At 46.1% G+C, this 20,400-nt stretch overlaps 1 protein-coding gene across 1 annotated transcript in view; it reads left to right on the top strand.

The window, feature by feature from the left end:
* The window catches only part of LOC119956001 (glutamate dehydrogenase, mitochondrial), a 104,248-nt gene that overhangs the window by 6,499 nt on the left and 77,349 nt on the right, over positions 1–20,400 (top strand). Inside the window, exon 2 of the mRNA XM_038782663.1 lies at positions 19,835–19,919. Within this exon, the coding sequence (XP_038638591.1) occupies positions 19,835–19,919 (85 nt within the window). The remainder of the gene's footprint in view (positions 1–19,834; positions 19,920–20,400) is intronic.

The raw sequence follows: 20,400 nt of genomic DNA on the forward strand, positions 1-20,400 counted from the left end.
TCCACCCTATACCCGTAACCCAACAACCCCCCACCCCTCAACCTTACTTTTTAGGACACTACGGGCAATTTAGCATGGCCAATCCACCTAACCCGCACATCTTTGGACTGTGGGAGGAAACCGGAGCACCCGGAGGAAACCCACGCACACACGGGGAGGACGTGCAGACTCCGCACAGACAGTGACCCAGCCGGGAATCGAACCTGGGACCCTGGAGCTGTGAAGCATTTATGCTAACCACCATGCTACCGTGCTGCCCATTGTTAAATGTTATTATGATGCCGGCGGTGGAGGGGGAGGCGGAGATAGTGGTGGCGCTGGATGCAGAGAAGGCGTTTGATAGAGTTGAGTGGGGGTACCTGTGGGAGGTGCTGGAGCGATTCGGGGAGGGGTTCATCAAATGGATGAGGTTGCTCTACGAGGCCCCGATGGCGAGTGTAGTTGCCAATGGAAGGAGATCAGAGTACTTCAGGCTCTACCGTGGGACCAGGCAGGGGTGCCCCCTGCTCCCCTTGCTTTTTGCACTGGCGATAGAACCTCTGGCTTTGGCGCTGAGGGAGTCGGGGAGGTGGAGGGGCCTGGTGCGGGGTGGGAGGAACATAGGGTATCGCTGTATGCGGACGACCTGCTGTTGTGTGTGGCGGACCCAGAGGGGAGAATGCCGGGGTTGATAGAGCTGTTGGCTGAGTTTGGGAGCTTCTCGGGCTATAAACTGAATCTGGGCAAGAGTGAGGTATTTGTAGTGCACCCGGGTGATCAGGAGGAGGGAATTGGGAGGCTCCCGTTTAAGAGGGCAGTGAAGAGTTTCAGATACCTGGGGGTGCAGGTGGCCAGGAGTTGGGGGACTCCATAAGCTTAATTTTACCAGGCTTGTGGAGCAGATGGAGGAGGAATTCAAAAGGTGGGACATGGTGCCGCTATCGCTCGCGGGTAGAGTGCAGTCCGTCAAAATGACGGTTCTCCCGAGGTTCTTGTTCCTCTTTCAGTGTTTGCCCATCTTTATCCCTAGGGCCTTTTTTAGGAGGGTGACTAGCAGCATCATGAGCTTTGTTTGGGCGCATGGGACCCCGAGGGTGAAGAGGATCTTCTTGGAGCGGGGTAGAGTTGGTGGGGGGCTGATGTTACCCAATCTCTCGGGGTATTATTGGGCGGCCAATGTGTCGATGGTGTGCAAGTGGGTGATGGAGGGGGAGGGGGCAGCATGGAAACGGTTGGAGATGGCATCCTGTGGAGGCACAAGCCTGGGGGCCCTGGTAACGGCGCTGTTGCCGCTCCCTCCTACGAGGTATACCACGAGTCCGGTGGTGGCGGCTACCCTCAAGGTTTGGGGGCAGTGGAGGCGACATGGGGGGGGAAGTGGGGGACTCGAAGGAGGCTCCGTTAAGGGGGAACCATCGGTTCGACCCGGGGAACATTGATGGGGGGGGTTCCAGGGTTGGCATAGAGTGGGCATCACAGCTGAGGGACCTGTTCATTGATGGGAGGTTTGCGAGCCTGGGGGAGTTGGAGGAGAAGTTTGGGCTCCCCTCTGGGAGCATGTTCAGGTATCTGCAGGTAAAGGCGTTTGCTAGGCGGCAGGTGGAGGGAATCCCTTTGCTTCCCACGAGGAGGGTGAGTGACGGGGTGTTTTCGGGGGTCTGGGTCGGGGATGGGAAGATATCTGATATCTACAAGGTAATGCAGGAGGTGGAGGAGGCGTCGGTAGAGGAGCTAAAGGCTAAGTGGGAGGGGGAACTGGGGGAGCAGATCGAGGATAAGACATGGGCGGATGCCCTGGAGAGGGTTAACTCTTCCTCCTCATGTGCGCGGCTTAGCCTCATCCAATTCAAGGTGCTGCACCGGTCCCACATGTCTGGGACTAGGATGAGTAGGTTCTTTGGGGGCGAAGACAGGTGTGTCAGGTGTTCGGGGAGTCCAGCGAACCATGCCCGGCACTGGAGGAGTTCTGGAAGGGGGTGGCAAGGACGGTGTCGAGGGTGGTAGGATCCAGGGTCAAGCCAGGCTGGGGACTCGCGGTTGTTGGGGTGGAGCCGGGAGTGCAGGAGGCGAGAGAGGCCGGTGTTCTGGCCTTTGCGGAGGATCTGGCCTAGTAGCCCGGCGGAGGATCTTGCTACAGTGGAAGGATGCGAGACCCCCAAGCGTGGAGACTTAGATCAATGACATGGTGGGATTTATTAAGCTGGAGAAGGTCAAATTTGCCCTGAGAGGATCGGTACAAGGGTTCTTTAGGCGGTGGCAACCTTTCCTCAACTTTCTGGCTCAGCGATTGGGTACTGGGTCAGCAGCAGCAGCAATCCGGGGGGGAAAAAGTGTTGACTATGTTTATTTAATTTTAATTTATTTTTAAGTTCTCTTGTTGTATACTGGGTTTGGGGGGGGGGGGGGGGGGGGGGGGGGATGAGATACATGCGTTGCTACGGTCTTGGGGGTGTTACAGTTATTATGGTGTTTTATTGTTGCTTTTCGTTTTTTGTTATATTTTCTGTAAAAAAATTTAAATAAAAATTATTTAAAAAAAAAAAATGACGTTCATAGCTCAGATAGACAGTACATCGGCGGACTTCATTAGTCACGCTATTATCTGCATGTCCGTTAAACTGCATAATGCAGCTTCCGGGGCAAATTATGTTTATGACAAATTGTGACTGGGGTGGGACTGGTGATGCAATGTGAAATGTACACTGTTCGAAGGCAGTCCAGTCTCTTTTGTCAACTGCCAAGGTCCTACATCAGCATTATGTCCAGCTGGATGCCTAGGAGAAGAAATAAATAAGGGATGTACTATAATTATGCATGAAAATTATATACTGGTGTAATAATATTACGTAAGTGCACTGTAATGAAATACAACATCAAGCCATATGTAAATGGTAGTTCCTGTGTTGGCTCTACTGATAATAAGCACTTGAATGCCATCAATCAATGGCACAAATGGGCTCTGCAACACTGACGGCAGGCATAGTTCAAATGTGGCTAGTTATGTTACTGCGGTAAGAATGTCAGTGAATGACCAGCGACAGTGTAGATAAACAGGTTGAATGAATGACTCGGAAGAGAAAGGTCTTTGTGCTAAGAGGTGTGTTACAGAACCTAGTGATATTTGAAAAAGCACCAGGATCAGTTGCCACCTGGTTGTGAAAAGGCTTTTGTTTTCCATCAATTAAATGACTGGCTCTGATGCAATCAGAGTGTTTGCATATTGAACTCGAGTGTTGTCCATATCCTCTAGTCTACACAATAGTTTCAATGGCCCATCAATCTGCTGCACCCTGTGAGTAAAATGCATGTGAAAAATGAAATGAAAATGTTGTAATGAGTTGCATTAGGATTCCTCTTAATGTGCAGACTAGAAAATGACCGTAATCTAGCAACAAGTATTTGATTTGAATTTGTTACACGAGCTTGAATTGAGCTATTACTTTTCACATTAATTACTGGAACTTTTGGAGCCTCTGCAGCAGAAAGATGCTGCACTTGTAGCTTCTTGTACTTGTAGAAGGAGTTCATGATCCTTCCTCATTTTATTGTCTCTTTGCGAGTTTAACTCTGCCTACATTCGGAATAGAAGATGTCTCCCTTGGTGACTGTTTGTGGGAATACACAATGTATTATGAAACTGAGCCAAGTGTCAGGTTTGTTTCCCTGATCTAAAACAGAAAATGCTGGAAAATCTCAGCTGTTTTGACAGCATCTATGGAGGGAGAACAGAGCTAATAATTTTGAGTCTGGATGACTGTCAAACCATAGAGAGCTTCACTGACCTGTTGTGTTTGCTGGCCTCATCAAGGGCAGCAGTGTGGGTGTTACATTAGCCTTGTGTCCTCAAACTAAGGTGGTTCGGTAGATCAGTCAGCATCTTGCTACTGATCACTATTTTGTGTCTTTTCTGTTGCTCCTCCACCTCCCATTAGAACATAGAACAGTACAGCACAGAACAGGCCCTTCGGCCCTCAATGTTGTGCCGAGCCATGATCACCCTACTCAAACCCACGTATCCACCCCATACCCGTAACCCAACATCCCCCCCTTAACCTTTATTAGGACACTACGGGCAATTTAGCATGGCCAATCCACCTAACCCGCACATCTTTGGACTGTGGGAGGAAACCGGAGCACCCGGAGGAAACCCACGCACACGGGGAGGACGTGCAGACTCCACACAGACAGTGAACCAGCCGGGAATCGAACCTGGGACCCTGGAGCTGTGAAGCATTTATGCTAACCACCATGCTACCCTGCTGCCCATTGTGTGAGACTATTGGGTTGGACTGAATTGGGTTTAATCCTAATGCTATCCATGGTGTCTCCTTCGATTTAGTGATAACACATTTTCCTCCCTCTTGGAAGTTTGAGTGAGCACCAATCCAGGGGTTTGAGACTGGTCTGGACACTGGCAGACAGGGAGTGTTACACAGTCTTTTGGGTGATACATTTCAAGCAAATCTCCCGTGTCGTATTAGATTTTAAGATACTATTTGAATAAAAGGGATGGTTTCTCGGTGACCTGGCCATGATTACAACAGTGACAACTCTTCAAAAGTGCCCTTGCCCGGAGGTGCAGTGGTTAGCACTGCTGCCTCACGGCGCCAAGGTACCAGGTTCGATCCCGGCTCTGGGTCACTGTCTGTGTGGAGTTTCCACATTCTCCCCGTGTCTGCGTGGGTCTTATCCCCACAACTCAAAAGATGTGCAGGGTAGGTGAATTGGTCACGCTAAATTACCTCTTCATTGGGGGAAAAAAAGAATTGGGCACTCACTCGGGGGGGGGGGGGGGGGGAACTTTCATGTGCCCTCCAGATGAAATCTTTTTCACCTCTCTCCTTCTTCTCTCCCCAAACACCTTAATCCGGCTGCAGTGTGTTGAATAAATGTCCCTGCAATTCCCGACCATAAGGACAGTAAATTCTAAAACTTGATTACAGGCAGTAATCCCACAATCATCTGATGACCTGCTGGCTTCTTAGAAATGGTCTAATCTCTCAAATTTTGGATCAAGAGAAAAGGAAACAAAAGTACTGTGATCTGCAATCAGACACATGAACCATTGATACATAGGAGGAGGCCTTTTGCCCCCTTCAAGCCTGCTCGCCATTCATCACAATCATGACTGAATATCCAACTCAGTAGCCTAATCCTGCTTTCTCCCCAGAAGCTTTGATCCCATTCTCCCCAAATGCTATATAATAATAATCACTTGTCACAAGCAGGCTTCAATGAAGTCACTGTGAAAAGCCCCTAGTTGCCACATTCCGCTGCCTGTTCGGGGAGGCCCATAAGGGAATTGAACCCGCGTTGCTGGCATTGTTCTGTATTACAAGCCAGCTGTTTAGTCCACTGTGCTAAACCAGCCCCTATATCTATCCACCTCTCGAATATAGTCCATGATTTAGCATCAAATACTTCCTGTGGTAATGAATTCCACAGCCTCACCACTCTTTGGGTGAAGAAATGTCTCCTCATCTCTGTCTGAAATGGTTTACCCTGAATCCTCAGACTTTGAGCCCTGGTTCTGGACACACCCCTCATTGTGTGATCTCCCCTGCATCTACCCTGTCTAGTCCTGTTAGAATTTTATAAGTCTCTGAGAGCTCCCGCTCATTCTTCTCAACTCCAGTGAGAACAATCCCAACCTAGTCAACCTCTTCTCACATGATAGTCCTGCCATCCCTGGAATCAGTCTGGTAAATGTTCGCTGCACTCCCTCGAGAGCAAGAACAATCTTTCTCCGAGATGGAGACCAAAACTGATGAGCTACAAAGGCTTGCACTACAAAAATGATTCCTGGACTGAGATTATTGGACATGAGTCACAGTTGACAAAGAAAGTGAAAGGATTTCTTGTTAAAACTTTTATTTTGGGGAAGGGGGTGCAGCTGGAGGAGGGTTACTGTGCATGTTTCATGATTAAGAAAGTCATCCAGCAACCTGCTCCCAGGTTGTAATGACAGTAAAGTTGCCATAGCCCCAGATGACCATAGGCTGCATTCCCCTTTTGAGGGGGATATCTAACTGGTGGTGATTTAACCTGAGGGTCACCGCACCTCAGGTGAGAGGCAAGGTTGAGAAGGCGGGGTCTTCATGGTCACCTCAGCCGGTACCGGAATTGAACCCACTCTGTTGGCATCGCTCTGCGTCACAAACCAGCCATCCAGCCAACTGAGCTGACCGACCTCTCAGTATCTAACGATGTCAGGACACTCAGTGAGCTGATGGGTGCGCAACAGCAAGCAGCTGAATATCCTCTCTGGGGAATACTCCATTTCAGCCGATTTTGAAGTTTGTTATTTGGAAACATTCTAACGTGTAATTTAGCAGTTCACGAACAAAAAGACCATTCAATTTGCATCAAATGAACTGGTCTTCTCCCCAAACCCATTAGGATCTAAAGGGATGCAACCATTGCAAAAATTCTGGTGGTTTGGTATTTCTTGAGTGTATTCAAAGGAAGATATTGTTTAGCATGGCTCAAAGCAGGAATAAGATTTCTTACCATAGTGCTGATGCTTCCCAACTGCATGGTCACAAGTTCAAGTCACTTGACTGATACTTGATGACATCTCTGTCCGTTTCCTTATTTCTTGTTTCAAAATCTGACCGATTAGACCAGGCTCGAGCAACCTTTTTGCTTGGGGGAGCACATTTGCCAATCTTTTCACGCAAGGGGCCAATGAGAAATCTCAGAATAAGAAGGTTTGACACAACAATAAACTGAGTTTCCAACTAAAAAGTTTAGATTTTAAGGAAAGAAACAATTGCCAATCAAGTGAAGCAATGTCATAGCAATAAATTGTTACGTTTTTAAAAAAAAGTAATAAAAATCCACAGGGTGTGAGATGGTCGATCTATGCGCTGTTGTGTCTCTCACTTACCCACACACACTCACTCCTACACACATCTCCTTAAACCATAGGCTTTTTGAGATCAAGTTAATATTGCCCATCCTGCAAATCTGTTGGGTGGAAGGCAGAAGATGCTAGACAAGTGGACATGCTGGCCGAGTAGTATTGTCATTGGCCTAGTAAGTCAGGGACCCAGCGTAACGCTGTGGGGGACCTGGGTCCAAATGCCACCACAACAGATGGTACAATTTGCTTAATTTACAATACAGGGCTTAATTTATTTTTCCCTTTTTAAAGCTTCAGGTTTTTTAGATAATACTAGAGACTTGATTTGGATGTGAGATCTTTCACTTTGTGATAATGTAACAGCTGTTCATTGTTAAGGTCTGATGGTATCTCTGTGATAAGAACTTGAAAGCAAGGACTGCATTTTTCTGCCCTGCCCGCCTGTCCCAAGATCGCCACGGGCAGGGCGCGAACCATGTAAAGGTTCATCGACATCGGGTGGGAATTTCCGGTCGGCAGGCGGGCACGGCTGGAGAATCCCGCCCCAAGTCTTAACTACTTCAACTCCAATTTTGTGTTCTACAATCACTTCTCCATCCGTCACTTCTCCATCCGTCAACCCCCCCCCCCCCCCCCCCCCAACTCCATAGTGCCGACTATATCCCTTTTTATATATGTGCAGTCTTATCAAACAATGTGTGGTCTATTAAACAATTAAAGCTCCAATTCTAACTTAAGTACTAGGAAACATTCATGACAAATCTGTTGCTTCTGTTGTGTTCCGAAGAAGTGGGGATCTGCTAAGCTGGAGGGCTGCTTTTCAAAAGAAATTTCCCTTTTTAAGATGGAACTGAACTGGCAGCTATGATTGAAGGGTCAAATCATAGGTTTTTTAAAAAATCAGGGCATAAGATTTACTAGGATGCTCCCAGGACTTGATGGTTTGAGTTATAAGGAGAGACTGGATAGACTAGGACTTTTTTCCCTGGAGCATAGGAGGCTTCGGGGTGATCTTATAGAGTCTATAAAATAATGAGGAACATAGATAAGGTAAATGGTCAACATCTTTTCCCAAAGTTAGGGGAGTCGAAAACTAGAGGGCATAGGTCAAAAGGGAGAGATACAAAAGGGTGCAATTCTTTCACACACCAGGCTTGAGAGTGTCTGGAACGAGCGGCCAGGCGCAGTAGTAGAGGCGGGTACAATATTGTCTTTTAAAAAACATTTAGACCGTTATATGGGAAAGCTGGGTCTAGAGCAGGGGTGGGCAAACTTTTCCATGCAAGGGCTTGATCTTGGTGGGCCGCATAAAGACCTTTGGCGGGCCGTAGTTTGCCCACCCCTGGTCTAGAGGGATATGGGCCAAATGCGGGCAATTGAGACTAGCTCAGTGGGAAAAGCTTGGTGGAATGGACAAGTTGAGCCGAAGGGCCTGTTTTCTGTTTTCAAGCTGTAAACGTCTATGACTCTAGTATTAGAAACGAGTTACATTGAAATATCGGTGAAGCTATGCATGCAATGTCTATAGTAGGAGCATATTCAAGCCACTTCACAATAATCTGATGGAACATTTAATACTGAGCGAAAGAAGGTGATATTAGGAAGGGTAACTGAAAACATGGTCAAAGAGGTAGGCCCGATTAGCATTGCTGCCTCATGGCGCCAAGGTACCAGGTTCGATCCCGGCTCTGGGTCACTGTCTGTGTGGAGTTTGCACATTCTCCCCGTGTTTGCGTGAGTTTCGCCCCGACAACCCAAAGATGTGCAGGTGGATTGGCCACGCTAAATTGCCCCTTAATTGGAAATGAATTGGGTACTCTAAATTTTTAAATAAATAAATAAAAGAAGGGCCCGAGAGGTATCAAGCAAAGTCCAGGCATACGAGATAATGCTGTTGTTACAGCAGACTCGTGCTAATGTCACTGGTTGCTGATGTCCAGATCTAGCGGGAACATAAAAGCACGATTCCAGAGTTCTGTTTAGCCAGCTAACAGAACTATTATGCTGAAGGCGTGTATTTCGTTGATTATAGTAAGGCATTTGATAAGGTGAAACAGAAAGAACTGATGAGCATGTTAGAGTCTCTTGACCCTGATACCAAAGATCTGAGAGTGTTGAGAAATCTCTATTTGGAACAAACTGCAGACGTGAAGGTTGAGAACAATACAAGTGACATTGTGAAGGTGAAAGGAGAGGTGGGGGGGGGGGGGGTGTGGTCGGCAAGATTTATTCAATTAGAGTAGTAAAAATATTGAGAGTTTGAAGACCTTCCTCAATTATTAGTTGAACGTTACAACTTTAAGATAAGGCACACCGATCACACCGTGTTTGAAAATGAGAAGTAAGGAAGGGCTGAGTATAAATTGTGAGAAAACAAAATGCCTGGTAGCATCCACAGAATCACAGAATAATACAGTGCAGAAGAGGCCCTTCAGCCCATTGGGTCTGCACTGACGCCTGAAAAACATCTGACCTGTCTACCTAATCCCATTTGCCAGCACTTGGCCCATAGCCTTGAATGTGAAAACGTGCCAAGTGCTCATCCAGGTACTTTTTAAAGGATGAGGCAACCTGCCTCTACCACTCTTTCAGGCATTCATTACAGACCATCACCATTCTCTGGGTAAAAAAACCCTTTTCCTCAAATCCCCCCTAAACCTCCTGCCTTCACCTTGAACTTGTATCCCCTCGTAACTGACCCTTCAACAAAGGGGAACTACTGCTCCCTATCCATACCTCTCATAATCTTGTACACCTCAATGAGGTCGCCCCTTAGTCTTCTCTGCTCCAGCGAAAGCAACCCAAGCCTATCCATCCTCTCTTCATAACTTAAATGTTCCATCCCAGGCAACATGCTGGTGAATCGCCTCTGCACTCCCTCCTATAATGTGGCGACCAGAATTGCAAACAATACTCCAACTGTGGCCTCATCCAAGTTCTATCCAACTCCAACATGACCTCCCTGTTTCTGTAATCTATGCCTTGATTGATAAAGGGAAGTGTCCCATAAGGCTTTATCACTACCCTATTAACTTGCCCTTCTGAGATGTATGGGCAAACACGCCAAGGTCCCTTTGTTCCTCGGAGCTTCCCAGTGTCAGGCCATTCAGTGAATATTTCCATATTACACTACTACCAAAGTGTATCGCCTCACACTTTTCAGGCTTAAATTCCATCTGTAATTTTTCTGACCATTTGACCATCCCGTCTATATCTTCCTGTAACCCAAGACTCTCAACCGTACTGTTTTTTTTCTCTGTTTATAAATTTAGAGTACCCAATTATTTTTTTTCCCCAATTATGGGGCAATTTAGCGTGGCCGATCCACCTGACCTGCACATCTTTGGGTCGTGGGGGTGAAACCCACGCAGACATGAGAATGTGCAACCTCCACACGGACAGTGACCCGGGGCCGGGTTTGGAACTCAACCTCACTGTTAACCACCCGGCCAATCCCGAAGGAAAATCAAAACAATGTAAGGTCAAACTGAAACGGGTAGACAAATTTTGACGTAGGAAGTATGTTGACATCAGATGGAAAATGCGACCAAGAAATGACAAAGGATTGGAGTGGCCAAAGATGCACTTCAAAAAATGCAAAAGGTTATAATCAACTCAAAAGTTAGCCTCCAAAACGTAGCTGGATTGCTACATCACATAAATTTTGACATACGGTGCAGGTGTTCGGTGATCAGTCAAGCAATGCAGATATGAATTGAGACTGCAGAGTTGTGGATTTTGAGGTGAATAATGAAGATACCTCTGACAAGTCACATGGCCAATGAAGAGGTGCTAGTAAAATCTGAGACGAAAAGAACCCTGACCAAGATCAAGAAGAGCCAGTTTGAATTTCTTCGGCACGTAATAAGAATTAATGATTCAGAAAGTCTGATGTCGACTGGAAAGATAAATGGTAAAATTATCTTTTTCAAGAGCCTCACAAAAACGAAGATGATCCATGCCTCAAAAGCAAGATTAACATGGAGGTTCATGGTTGACTTTGCAGTCTTAGAGCATGGTAACTGATGGGAGAGCTAGATTGCTCTTTGTGAACCCAGAAAGTTGCTCTTTGTGAACCCAGAAAGTTTACCTTGATGTTTCAATATGCTGCACAAGACCTGTGCATCAGGAGGCAGTGCCGTTAGTATTGGAATTGCTCAAAGCCAGAGCAGCTACATTTGGAGCCTTGGTTTGATATAACTTGAGGGACTGAATGGCCTACTTTGATACCAATGTTTCCCTGATCTACTTTATCCAAATTTTCTTTCTCAATCTGATTTTATGCATTCCCAGGATTTCATCAAAATAACCCTGGTGAGCATCCTCCAATCTTGAAAAGCTTCCCAGTATAACCTTTCTCGCCAAATTTAGTCTGCGTGGTGTAGTAATTCTTGAATAATAGCACGTTAAAGTTATTTATTTTACACACCAATATATCGTAAACACCAATTTAAGTGTGTCGCTGACTCTAATAGGTTTAATAAGATCTCCAATGGAACTCTGAAGATCCTCCTCATGGGAAAGGAATTTGCATTTCTATAGCTTGTTAATAGAAAGATATCTCAGCACTTTGCAGACCAGAATGGTAAAGTGGATTCCAACCATGAGGGGAATAAAAATTGGGATTCCTAAGAGCACAGAAGAAATTGTTTTGAAAATGCAAAACTGAGGGACTCGGGGACAGAATTCCTGCTCCGAGAATGTGATTAATGACGAAGCTGTATTTTCTTCCTCATGGGGAGAGATGATCTTCGCTTTCTGAGCGGGAATTTATTTATATTCTAGGGTGGGGTAGTCTCTGCTCAGTGAAAATGCGAAGGTGTAATTTCCCGGAGGAGATCGGAAGTATTTCAATTACGTGAATGAAACCAAAAAGATAATTCTCTCCCTTACCTCATCCTTCCACTAAAAATGTGTTATCGGAAACATTTTATTGACATAAGTGGGAACTTCAGCCCTTAATATTTTGTGACGTTATCATGCTATTTTGAAGTTGGAAATTACTCCAGCAAGATCAAGTTTACCTTTACTAATCTGTTCAGATGCGTTATTGCTCAAGAGTGCATATTGTTTGTTTGCTAGACTTAAGTTATGCTGGTTAATGATAGAAAGTGACTTTTGATCTCTGTCATTCATCTTTCACTGCATGGCGTCAATGGCAATGCCCTTCACTTTTTGATCAACTAAGGTTAATGATAGTTAATGATAGTGAGCTGAGAAGCTGTTTCCTTTTTTTCAAAGTTGCGTTATTCTTCATAAATAGAAACTTTTTTTCCTCTTCTGCTGGAGTTTGGTTTCATGGTGGCCTTGGGTATTTTTTTAAAATAAATTTAGATTAGCCAATTATTTTTTCCAATTAAGGGGCAATTTAGCATGGCCAATCCACCTACTCTGCACATTTTTGGGTTGTGGGGGCGAAACCCACGCAGACACTGGGAGAATGTGCAAACTCCACACGGACAGTGACCCAGAGCCGGGATCGAACCTAGGACCTCAGCGCCGTGAGGCGGTTGTGCTAACCACTAGGCCACCTTGCTGCCAGGCCTTGGGTATTTGACCATTCTTGCATGTGACAGCAAGGATCATTTAATTGGTTGATTTGAGCTATCCTCGCATTAATTATGCCTCCTAATCCAGCAGCACAGTGGTTAGCACAGTTGCTTCACAGCTCCAGGGTCCTACGTTCGGTTCCCGGCTGAGTCGCTGTCTGTGCGGAGTATGCACGTTCTCTCCGTGTCTTTGTGGGTTTCCTCCGGGTGCTCTGGTTTCCTCCCACAGTCCAAACCTGTTCAGTTCCTCAGCCATTTCCTCATCACCCATTATTAAATCTCCCTTCTCATCCTCTAAAGGACCAATATTTACCGTAGCCACTCTTTTTTTGTTTTATATATTTGTAGAAACCTTTACTAACTTTTTATATTCTGAGCAAGTTTACTCTCATAATCTATCTTGCTCTTCTCGAGAGCTTTTTTAGTAGTTTTCTGTTACCCCCTAAAGATTTCCAGTTTTCTATCCACCTCAATACATTTCCCCCAATCCCATGTGCTTTAATTTTGCACAATAATCTCTTATGCAGGACTTTGTCAAACTTCTGAAAGTCCAAATATGCCACATCGACTGGCTCCCCCTTGTCGACTGTACTGGTTACCTCTTCAAAGAATTCCAACAGATTTGTCGAGCATGATTTTCCCTTCATAAATCCATGCTGACTCTGACTGATCCTGTCACTGCTTTCTAAATGTTCCGCTATAAAGTCCTTGATAATGGCATTTTCCCCACTACCAATGTTTGGCTTACTGGTCTATAATTCCCTGCTTTCTCTCTGCCTCCCTTTTTGAATAATGACGTGAGCTACCCTCAATCAGGACAGGTAAAATAGTTGCTCAAGTTGCCTCATATTTTTTTCTGTTGCCAGAGAAGACATTTTATTTCTGTGGGGCAGGGAGAGGCTGCAGGACTGGAGGAAACAGAAGGTATCCCTGCTGTGGATACTGGAAAAAAAACAGCATTAATGTTTTTAATTCTAGCCACTGCCAGATGTGAAGAAAGTTACTAATGCCAAAAGAATGTAAAATGGGAGGAATAATAGAGGCTTGTTTATATGAATGTTGAGTAATTGGATGCATTCCAGTAAAGCTGTTTCTGGCCAAGGAATGGGGAGACGACTTATAAATTTGTTTTCACATGAAGATGCATTTGATCATTGTTCTTATTGTGCTTGATCAAGGATCCCCAAAGCCTTGGGGACTTGAAAACTAATCTTTGTTGCTCGGGTCTAATGTTTTGTTCTTGGTTTTCAGCCTACGAAAGTTTATTTTTAAATGATGGTGCAAATGGAAATTATGCTAACCAGAGATGCTCTGCAGTCATTCGCTAATGCTCGGCAAAGATCCTAACACTGTTCTGTGCTGCAAACTTGAGGCCATGCCTTGGGGGATGGGCGGCAATGAATGCTGACCTAACCAGCGATGCCCACATCCCGTAAAATTGATTTTTAAAAAGGCTGAAAGCTGCTGATATTACTGTGGGCTTTATCTTTGGATGGAGTTGATGAAGGGTGTCTAAACTTGAAGGGAGGGTCAGGAAGTGTGGCTTAATTAAAACATTTGCCAGCTTCTGTTGCAAATGTGAAAGAACCTTTGAAAATTTGTTTCTGATGGAAATGCCACATGGAGGGCTCGCTGCACAAAAGATGGAGTTTAAACGCCGGGGCAGTCTTGCTGCAACTGTACAAAATACCAGTGAGACCATGCATGGAGCACTAGGAGCTGTTTTGTTCCCCTTATTTAAGGAAAGATATTATTTCATTGGCGGCGGTTCAGAGAAGATTCATTAGGATGATCCCCGGTATGGAGCGATGGTCTTATGAGCAAAGATTAAAACAGGTGGGGACTCATTGGAATTTAAAAGAATGAGAGGTGGAATTTAGTAGAATGGGAGGTGATCTCATTGAAACACATGGGATTCTTAAGGGGCTTGACAAGGTAAATGTTGAGAGGTTGTTTCCCCTAATGAGAGAGTCTCGAACTAGAGGGCATGGTCTCAGAATAAAGGGGTCCCAATTTAAGACTGAGATGAGAAGGAATTTCCTCTCTGGAGGGGCGGCATAGTAGCACAGTGGTTAGTACTGTTGCTTCACAATGCCAGGAACCCGGGTTCGATTCCCGGCTTGGGTCATTGTCTGTACTGAGTCTGCATGTTCTCCCTGTGTCTGCGTAGGTTTCCTCCGGGTGCTCCGGTTTCCTCCCACAGTCCAAAGATGTGCAGGTTAGGTTGATTGGTCACGCTAATTTGCCCCGGTGAATATTTACGGCTGAGATAGATGGATTCTTTATCAGAAAGGGAATCAGGTTCCGGAGAAAGGGCAGGAAAATGGGCATGAGGAATGTCGGCTCAGCATGACCTGATTGACTGGCAGAGCTGGCACAAAGGGCCCACTCCTGTTCCTATTTCTTATGGTCTTGTGGTTCTTCAGTCATGGAAGGTCAGGAGCGGCAACTACTGTCCCTTTGTCTTCTCTCTCCTTCCAGGTGAAGTAGTGATTTCCATGTTTTTTCAGTTTATTTTTCTAGACTGTGCTGTTCACAATGTACACAGGGGGAGACTAAATGCAGACCTCTCAGTTACTTTACTGAACACCTCCGTTCATTCTACAAGTGTGACTTTGAACATTGGCCCCATGCCATTTTAGTTCTCTGTCCCTGCCCTCCACCTTCTGTCCTGGCCTGATTAAGATCAACAGAAGCTGGGGTGACAGTACCTCATCTTTCAATTGAACATTCGATACTCGACATTGAGTTAAACAACTTGCTGCCACTCTTTTTGGAGAGCAGTTATTGATAATGATTCTGTGCTTGCCCTTGACACCACATTACAGTCACATCTCATTGCTTTATTTGCTCTCATTACTGTCCCCCTTTGCCTTGTATCAGTGCCTTTTTTCGTTCTTTCATGCATCATGGGCATTGCTGGCTAGGCCAGCATTTATTGCCCAAGACACCTCCTTGACCTGCTGCAGTTCAGTTCATGTGGTGCGGTTCTGTAAGGAAGGAAGTTCCCGGATCTTGACCCGGTGACAGTGATCTAACAAAATGAAATGAAAATCGCTTATTGTCACAAGTAAGCTTCAAATGAAGTTACTGTGAAAAGCCCCTAGTCGCCACATTCCGGCGCCTGTTCGGGGAGGTTGGGACGGGAATGCTGCTGGCCTGCCTTGGTCTGCTTTCAAAGCCAGAGATTTAGCCCTGTGTGAAACCAGCCCCTAGTGGTGATGCGTTTCCAAGTCAGGATGGTGGGCGGCTTGGAGGGGGCTTTGCGGTGGTGGTGTTCCCACGCCTCTGCTGCCCTCCGTCTGCTAGGTGGCGTCCAAGTCATGGGTTTGGAAGGTACTGTCGAAGGAGTTTGATGAGTTGCCGCAGTACATCTTGTTGATTGTACAGACTGCAGCCATTGTGTGTCAGTGGTGGAGAGAATTACTGTTTCAGATGAATATAAATGTAACTGGTACAGTGAGAATTTATTGCCCATCGATAATTGCCAGTGAATATGATGCTGAGTTGCCTTTTTGGATACAACTGAGAGGCTTGCTGGACCATATCAGAGTGCTGTTAATAACCAATCACATTGCTATGGATCTGGATTTGCATATGGACCAGACCAGGTGGATAGATTTCCTCCTTGAAGGGCATTGATGTATACGCGCTAAATATTATATTATCCGTTCTCTCTCCCTCTCTCTCTCTCATTCAGCTAACAAACAAATGATCTGAATCCAGGCCTCCATAAAGTCTTGAAAATCTGTTCAGTGTGCAGACTTTCATAGCGTGGGGCCAAGTTTTGAGGCTTTTGACTATCAAAGGTTTGGCTGGCCACGCTACTTAACTGAACTCCATATCAAACGCAATGGAGACATAAATATGTGACTGTTCAAAATTGTTTGGAAGATTTTATTCTAACCAGTCTTTTGAAACTTTGTGGAAGCAAGCTTAGCTGGCCTTGTGTGAAACAGTGAAGGGAATTGGGACAGCGTGCTGACCGCGTTGGGGGAAGAATTAGGAAGGTCCCTGGAAGTTGCAGGTTTTGAGGGAGACTGCAATATGCGGGGCGATGCAGCAAAATAAATGGATTTAGAATACTGAGGTGTGATGAAGATTAAACCAGGTGAGAGGAGGTGCAAAAAATGCACAGTCGGCCCAAATTGGGTTTGTAGAAGACACAAAGACATTGCCGTATTCATTGTGATGTACAGCAGGTTTAACACCAAGTTAGTCTTGCATTATGCACCAACTTTCACTGCACCTATTTCAGGTACTGCACGACATGGCACGGTATGGTAGCACAGTGTTGCTTCACAGCCCCAGGGTCCCAGGTTCGGTTCCCAATTTGAGCCACTGTCTATGTGGAGTCTGCACGTTCTCCCCGTGTCTATGTGGGTTTCCAACGGGTGTGCCTGTTTCCTCTCCACAAATCCCGAAAGACATGCTTGTTAGGCGAATTGGACATTCTGAATTCTCCCTCTGTGTACCCGAACAGGCGCCGGAGTGTGGCGACTGGGGGCTTTTCATAGTAACTTCATTGCAGTGTTAATGTAAGCCGACTTATGACCCTAATAAAGATTGTTATTACTGCAGCCTTCTTTTACACTGTGCAATGCAAGATTTGTTCATGGTCAGTCACTACAATAAATATTATATCTTGACCTGGAATTGATCCCCCAATGGCAGAATAAGTCCAAACAAGCCAGCACTGTTTCAGTTCCATCACTGGGATACACAAACAAATTAAGAACTCTGGTCACCTAAAGCCAGAATAAAATAGTTAACCGAACAACTGGCAACATTTATCACTGGCACCATGCCTTGAGGTGTGAACCAGAGTAATGTGAAGGGCATTGTCTGTGTTTATTTATGTTGGCTTAATTATTTTTTGTAACGTTACATATAGAGTTTAAACCATGACGGCTCACAATAAATGAACCTGTTGATACGTGATAGCCTAGAACATCTTGCGTAAGAACAGGGGGGAAAAGCAGTGTATCATATACGGTCCTCGGCACCTCCACTGCCCTTCAGTAAGATCATGACTGAGAAAATGAATGGGATGAAAATTGAGGCCAGGCGTACTAGGAGGGCTGGATATGCTTCGAGCAGATAAGTCACTTTATCGTGATGGCTTGCATCCCAAATTGTGAAAGGAAGTTGCGGGTGGAGACAACGGGATGGGCTTTCCGTAATCTTCCAACCTTTCCTAGATACAGTGGAGTTGCCAGAGGATTGGAGAATGGCAGATGCGACTCCCTTTATTGAAGAAACGACGCAGGGCAGTCCTGATAACTACAGGTTGGTCAGTTTAACATTAGAGGGTGGGTCAGGTTTTGAAAACGAGAAGTGAAAAAAAAATCAGGTACTTGGAGGATCAACAAGGTATTTGAGTTGAACAGGAGAGGCCGTGTGGGTTTGCAAAAGGCAGGGTGCGCTTGACTAATCTGAGAAATCTTTGATGTAACAAAGGTTAGCCATGATCTTGAATGGCAAAGCAGGCTTGAGGGGCCGAGTGGCCTACTCCTAATTCGCATGCTCTCAGATTGATGATGGGAATACATTGAATGATGTCTATATGGATTTTAAGACAGCATGTTAGCTGGTTAAAAAAACTTAAAGGTTCATGAAGTGGGGGTGGGGGCAGTCGGTGTCAACTTGGACTAGAAATTGACTTAAAGACAGAAGGTGGTGAGCCATGATCAATTTTTTAAGACTGGAGGATATTAGAGAGTGATGTTCTTGGCGCCAGTGCTGGGAATACTTGTATTAGATAATTGACTTGGAGATTGGAATCCTGAGTTTAAAATTTTAAAATGTGTCAATGATACCAAATATGGAGCTATGGCAGACTGTGAGGATGATGAGCTGGAATATAGCATACGCTGGCAGACCAGTGGCACATTGAATTTAATGCAGTTTGAAATTAAAAGCATTGAATTTAAAAGCATTTTGGCAGAATGGCATGGGTGGGCAATATAAGTTTAAAGACTCCGTTCTAAAGAGTGTGCAGGGGAAGAGAGACTTAATTTAATTCTCTTGACACCAAAGTAGTGACTGTAGAAAATTAGACTACAAAGGAACCTCCGTCTTTGACCCAGAGCGTGGATTTTGTATTTAGCCCCCTCTGTCTACAGCCTGACCTCTGCTAGGATATTGTGTCCTGTTTTGGGTGCTGTGCTTTAGGAAAGATGTGAAGCCATCGCAGAAAATATTCAAGAGAATGATTGCAGGAATGAGGGATATTGTTAAAACAGTGCATAACAAGGAATAATATCTGGAAATGAAATTTGTCAGGCGTCGTTCACGAGTTGAGTCCTTTCCCCCCCCACTGAATCCTTGAAGCCTCTCATTCACCCAGGTACCCATGTCCTAGTGGTCCTGGGTGATCCTAGTTGCCCCAATGGCAATTATAAAATCTTCACTGTTCTGACTACAGCGACAATCGTATGTCACCAACATTGACTTGTCAATTGAAATTGGGAATGAGAAGGCTCGTTTTTTTTTAAGGTTCGGGAACATTAAGAACCATGGGATGTATTCTCTGTTTCTGAGGCTGTGGCGGCGCGAACGGAGAATCTGCGGGAGGTTCACGACAGGAAAATTGCCTGGTACCGGTGAGGATCAAGCACTGGCACCACGTGGAACCCCTGTGGAACATGCCGAAAACAGGCGGAGAATAGCTGGGTCCCTGCACCGGTTACGCTGTAAACATGGCAGCGGCCGTGCTCAAGCCCTAACCCACCAACCGTGACCCCACAGGCCCCCCCCCCCCAGCCCTAGCAGAAGCCCCCCCGGCCAGCGGCACGGATCCCGGACGAGTGTGGCAGCACTGGGCACTGTCCACAGCCGGCACGCCGGGTTCCTGACACATGGCTCGCACTGTCGAGAACTCTGCCCATCGGGGGCTGCGCATCGCAGGTGGGCCAGCCGATGACAGCATGCGCGTCACCGTGATGTGGTTTGGAGGGGGCGGACCGACATCAAACCGGCATCAGCCCCGATTCCGGCGTCGGAATCCATTCTCCGCCAAATCGCCGATCTCGATTTCGCCGTCGGCCTACGGGGAATACAGACCCATGTTTTTTCAGTTGTTCGCTGGCCTGGGACTGCGCTGACATGTTTTATGCAGTTATTAACTATTTTTGTAGAAGTGGGAGAGAGAATTTGGGGAAGTCCACAATTGAGGTTTAAAATGTCAAGTTCACTAATTAAACATTACAACCCAAATGTTGTGAATTACTCCGTTTGACTCTTCCCCACGGAGGGAGGTCGAAAGTGAGATTATTCTGATAATTGGTTGCTTCTATAACAGGCAATTGAAGTTCTCAACAAAACAACGTTCAATATTCCTAAAGACGACCTCTGTCCGTACATAGATTAATGTGTTTTGGTTTCCTATGTGCTGCTGTGATTATACTCTGACAATTTGAGTTTCTGTGTCTAATTACAGGGATCCGTTACAGCATGGATGTGTGTGTAGATGAAGTAAAAGCCCTGGCCTCTCTGATGACTTACAAATGTGCAGTGGTTGGTAAGTATGAATATCAGTTTACTGATTATCTGTTTTGCAATTTCGGAGTTTATTGAACCATTCCATCTGAATCCGGGAGATTAACAATTTTTACCATGCATTCAACCTCGTCTGCACTAGTTCTCCAAATGAACAATTCATTTAATGCCATTCCCTTGCCGTCTCCCTGCTGTAGCCCTTGAACACTGTTATTTTTTTGAAAATTGAGGAGGGGGTGGGGGGGGGGGTAGAGCAGAGGACAGCAGTGGGGGAGGGGGAGGAGCAGAGGTGAGGGGGGAGAGGAGCAGAGGCGGGGGGGAGGGGGAGGAGCAGAGGCGGGGGGGGAGGGGAGGAGCAGAGGCGGGGGAGGGGGAGGAGCAGAGGCGGGGGAGGGGGAGGAGCAGAGGGAGGGGGAGGAGCAGAGGGGAGGGGGAGGAGCAGAGGGGAGGGGGAGGAGCAGAGGAGGGGGAGGAGCAGAGGAGGGGGAGGAGCAGAGGAGGGGGAGG

This window comes from Scyliorhinus canicula, chromosome 22, assembly GCF_902713615.1.
Source record: "Scyliorhinus canicula chromosome 22, sScyCan1.1, whole genome shotgun sequence".
NCBI classification, from domain to species: domain Eukaryota; kingdom Metazoa; phylum Chordata; class Chondrichthyes; order Carcharhiniformes; family Scyliorhinidae; genus Scyliorhinus; species Scyliorhinus canicula.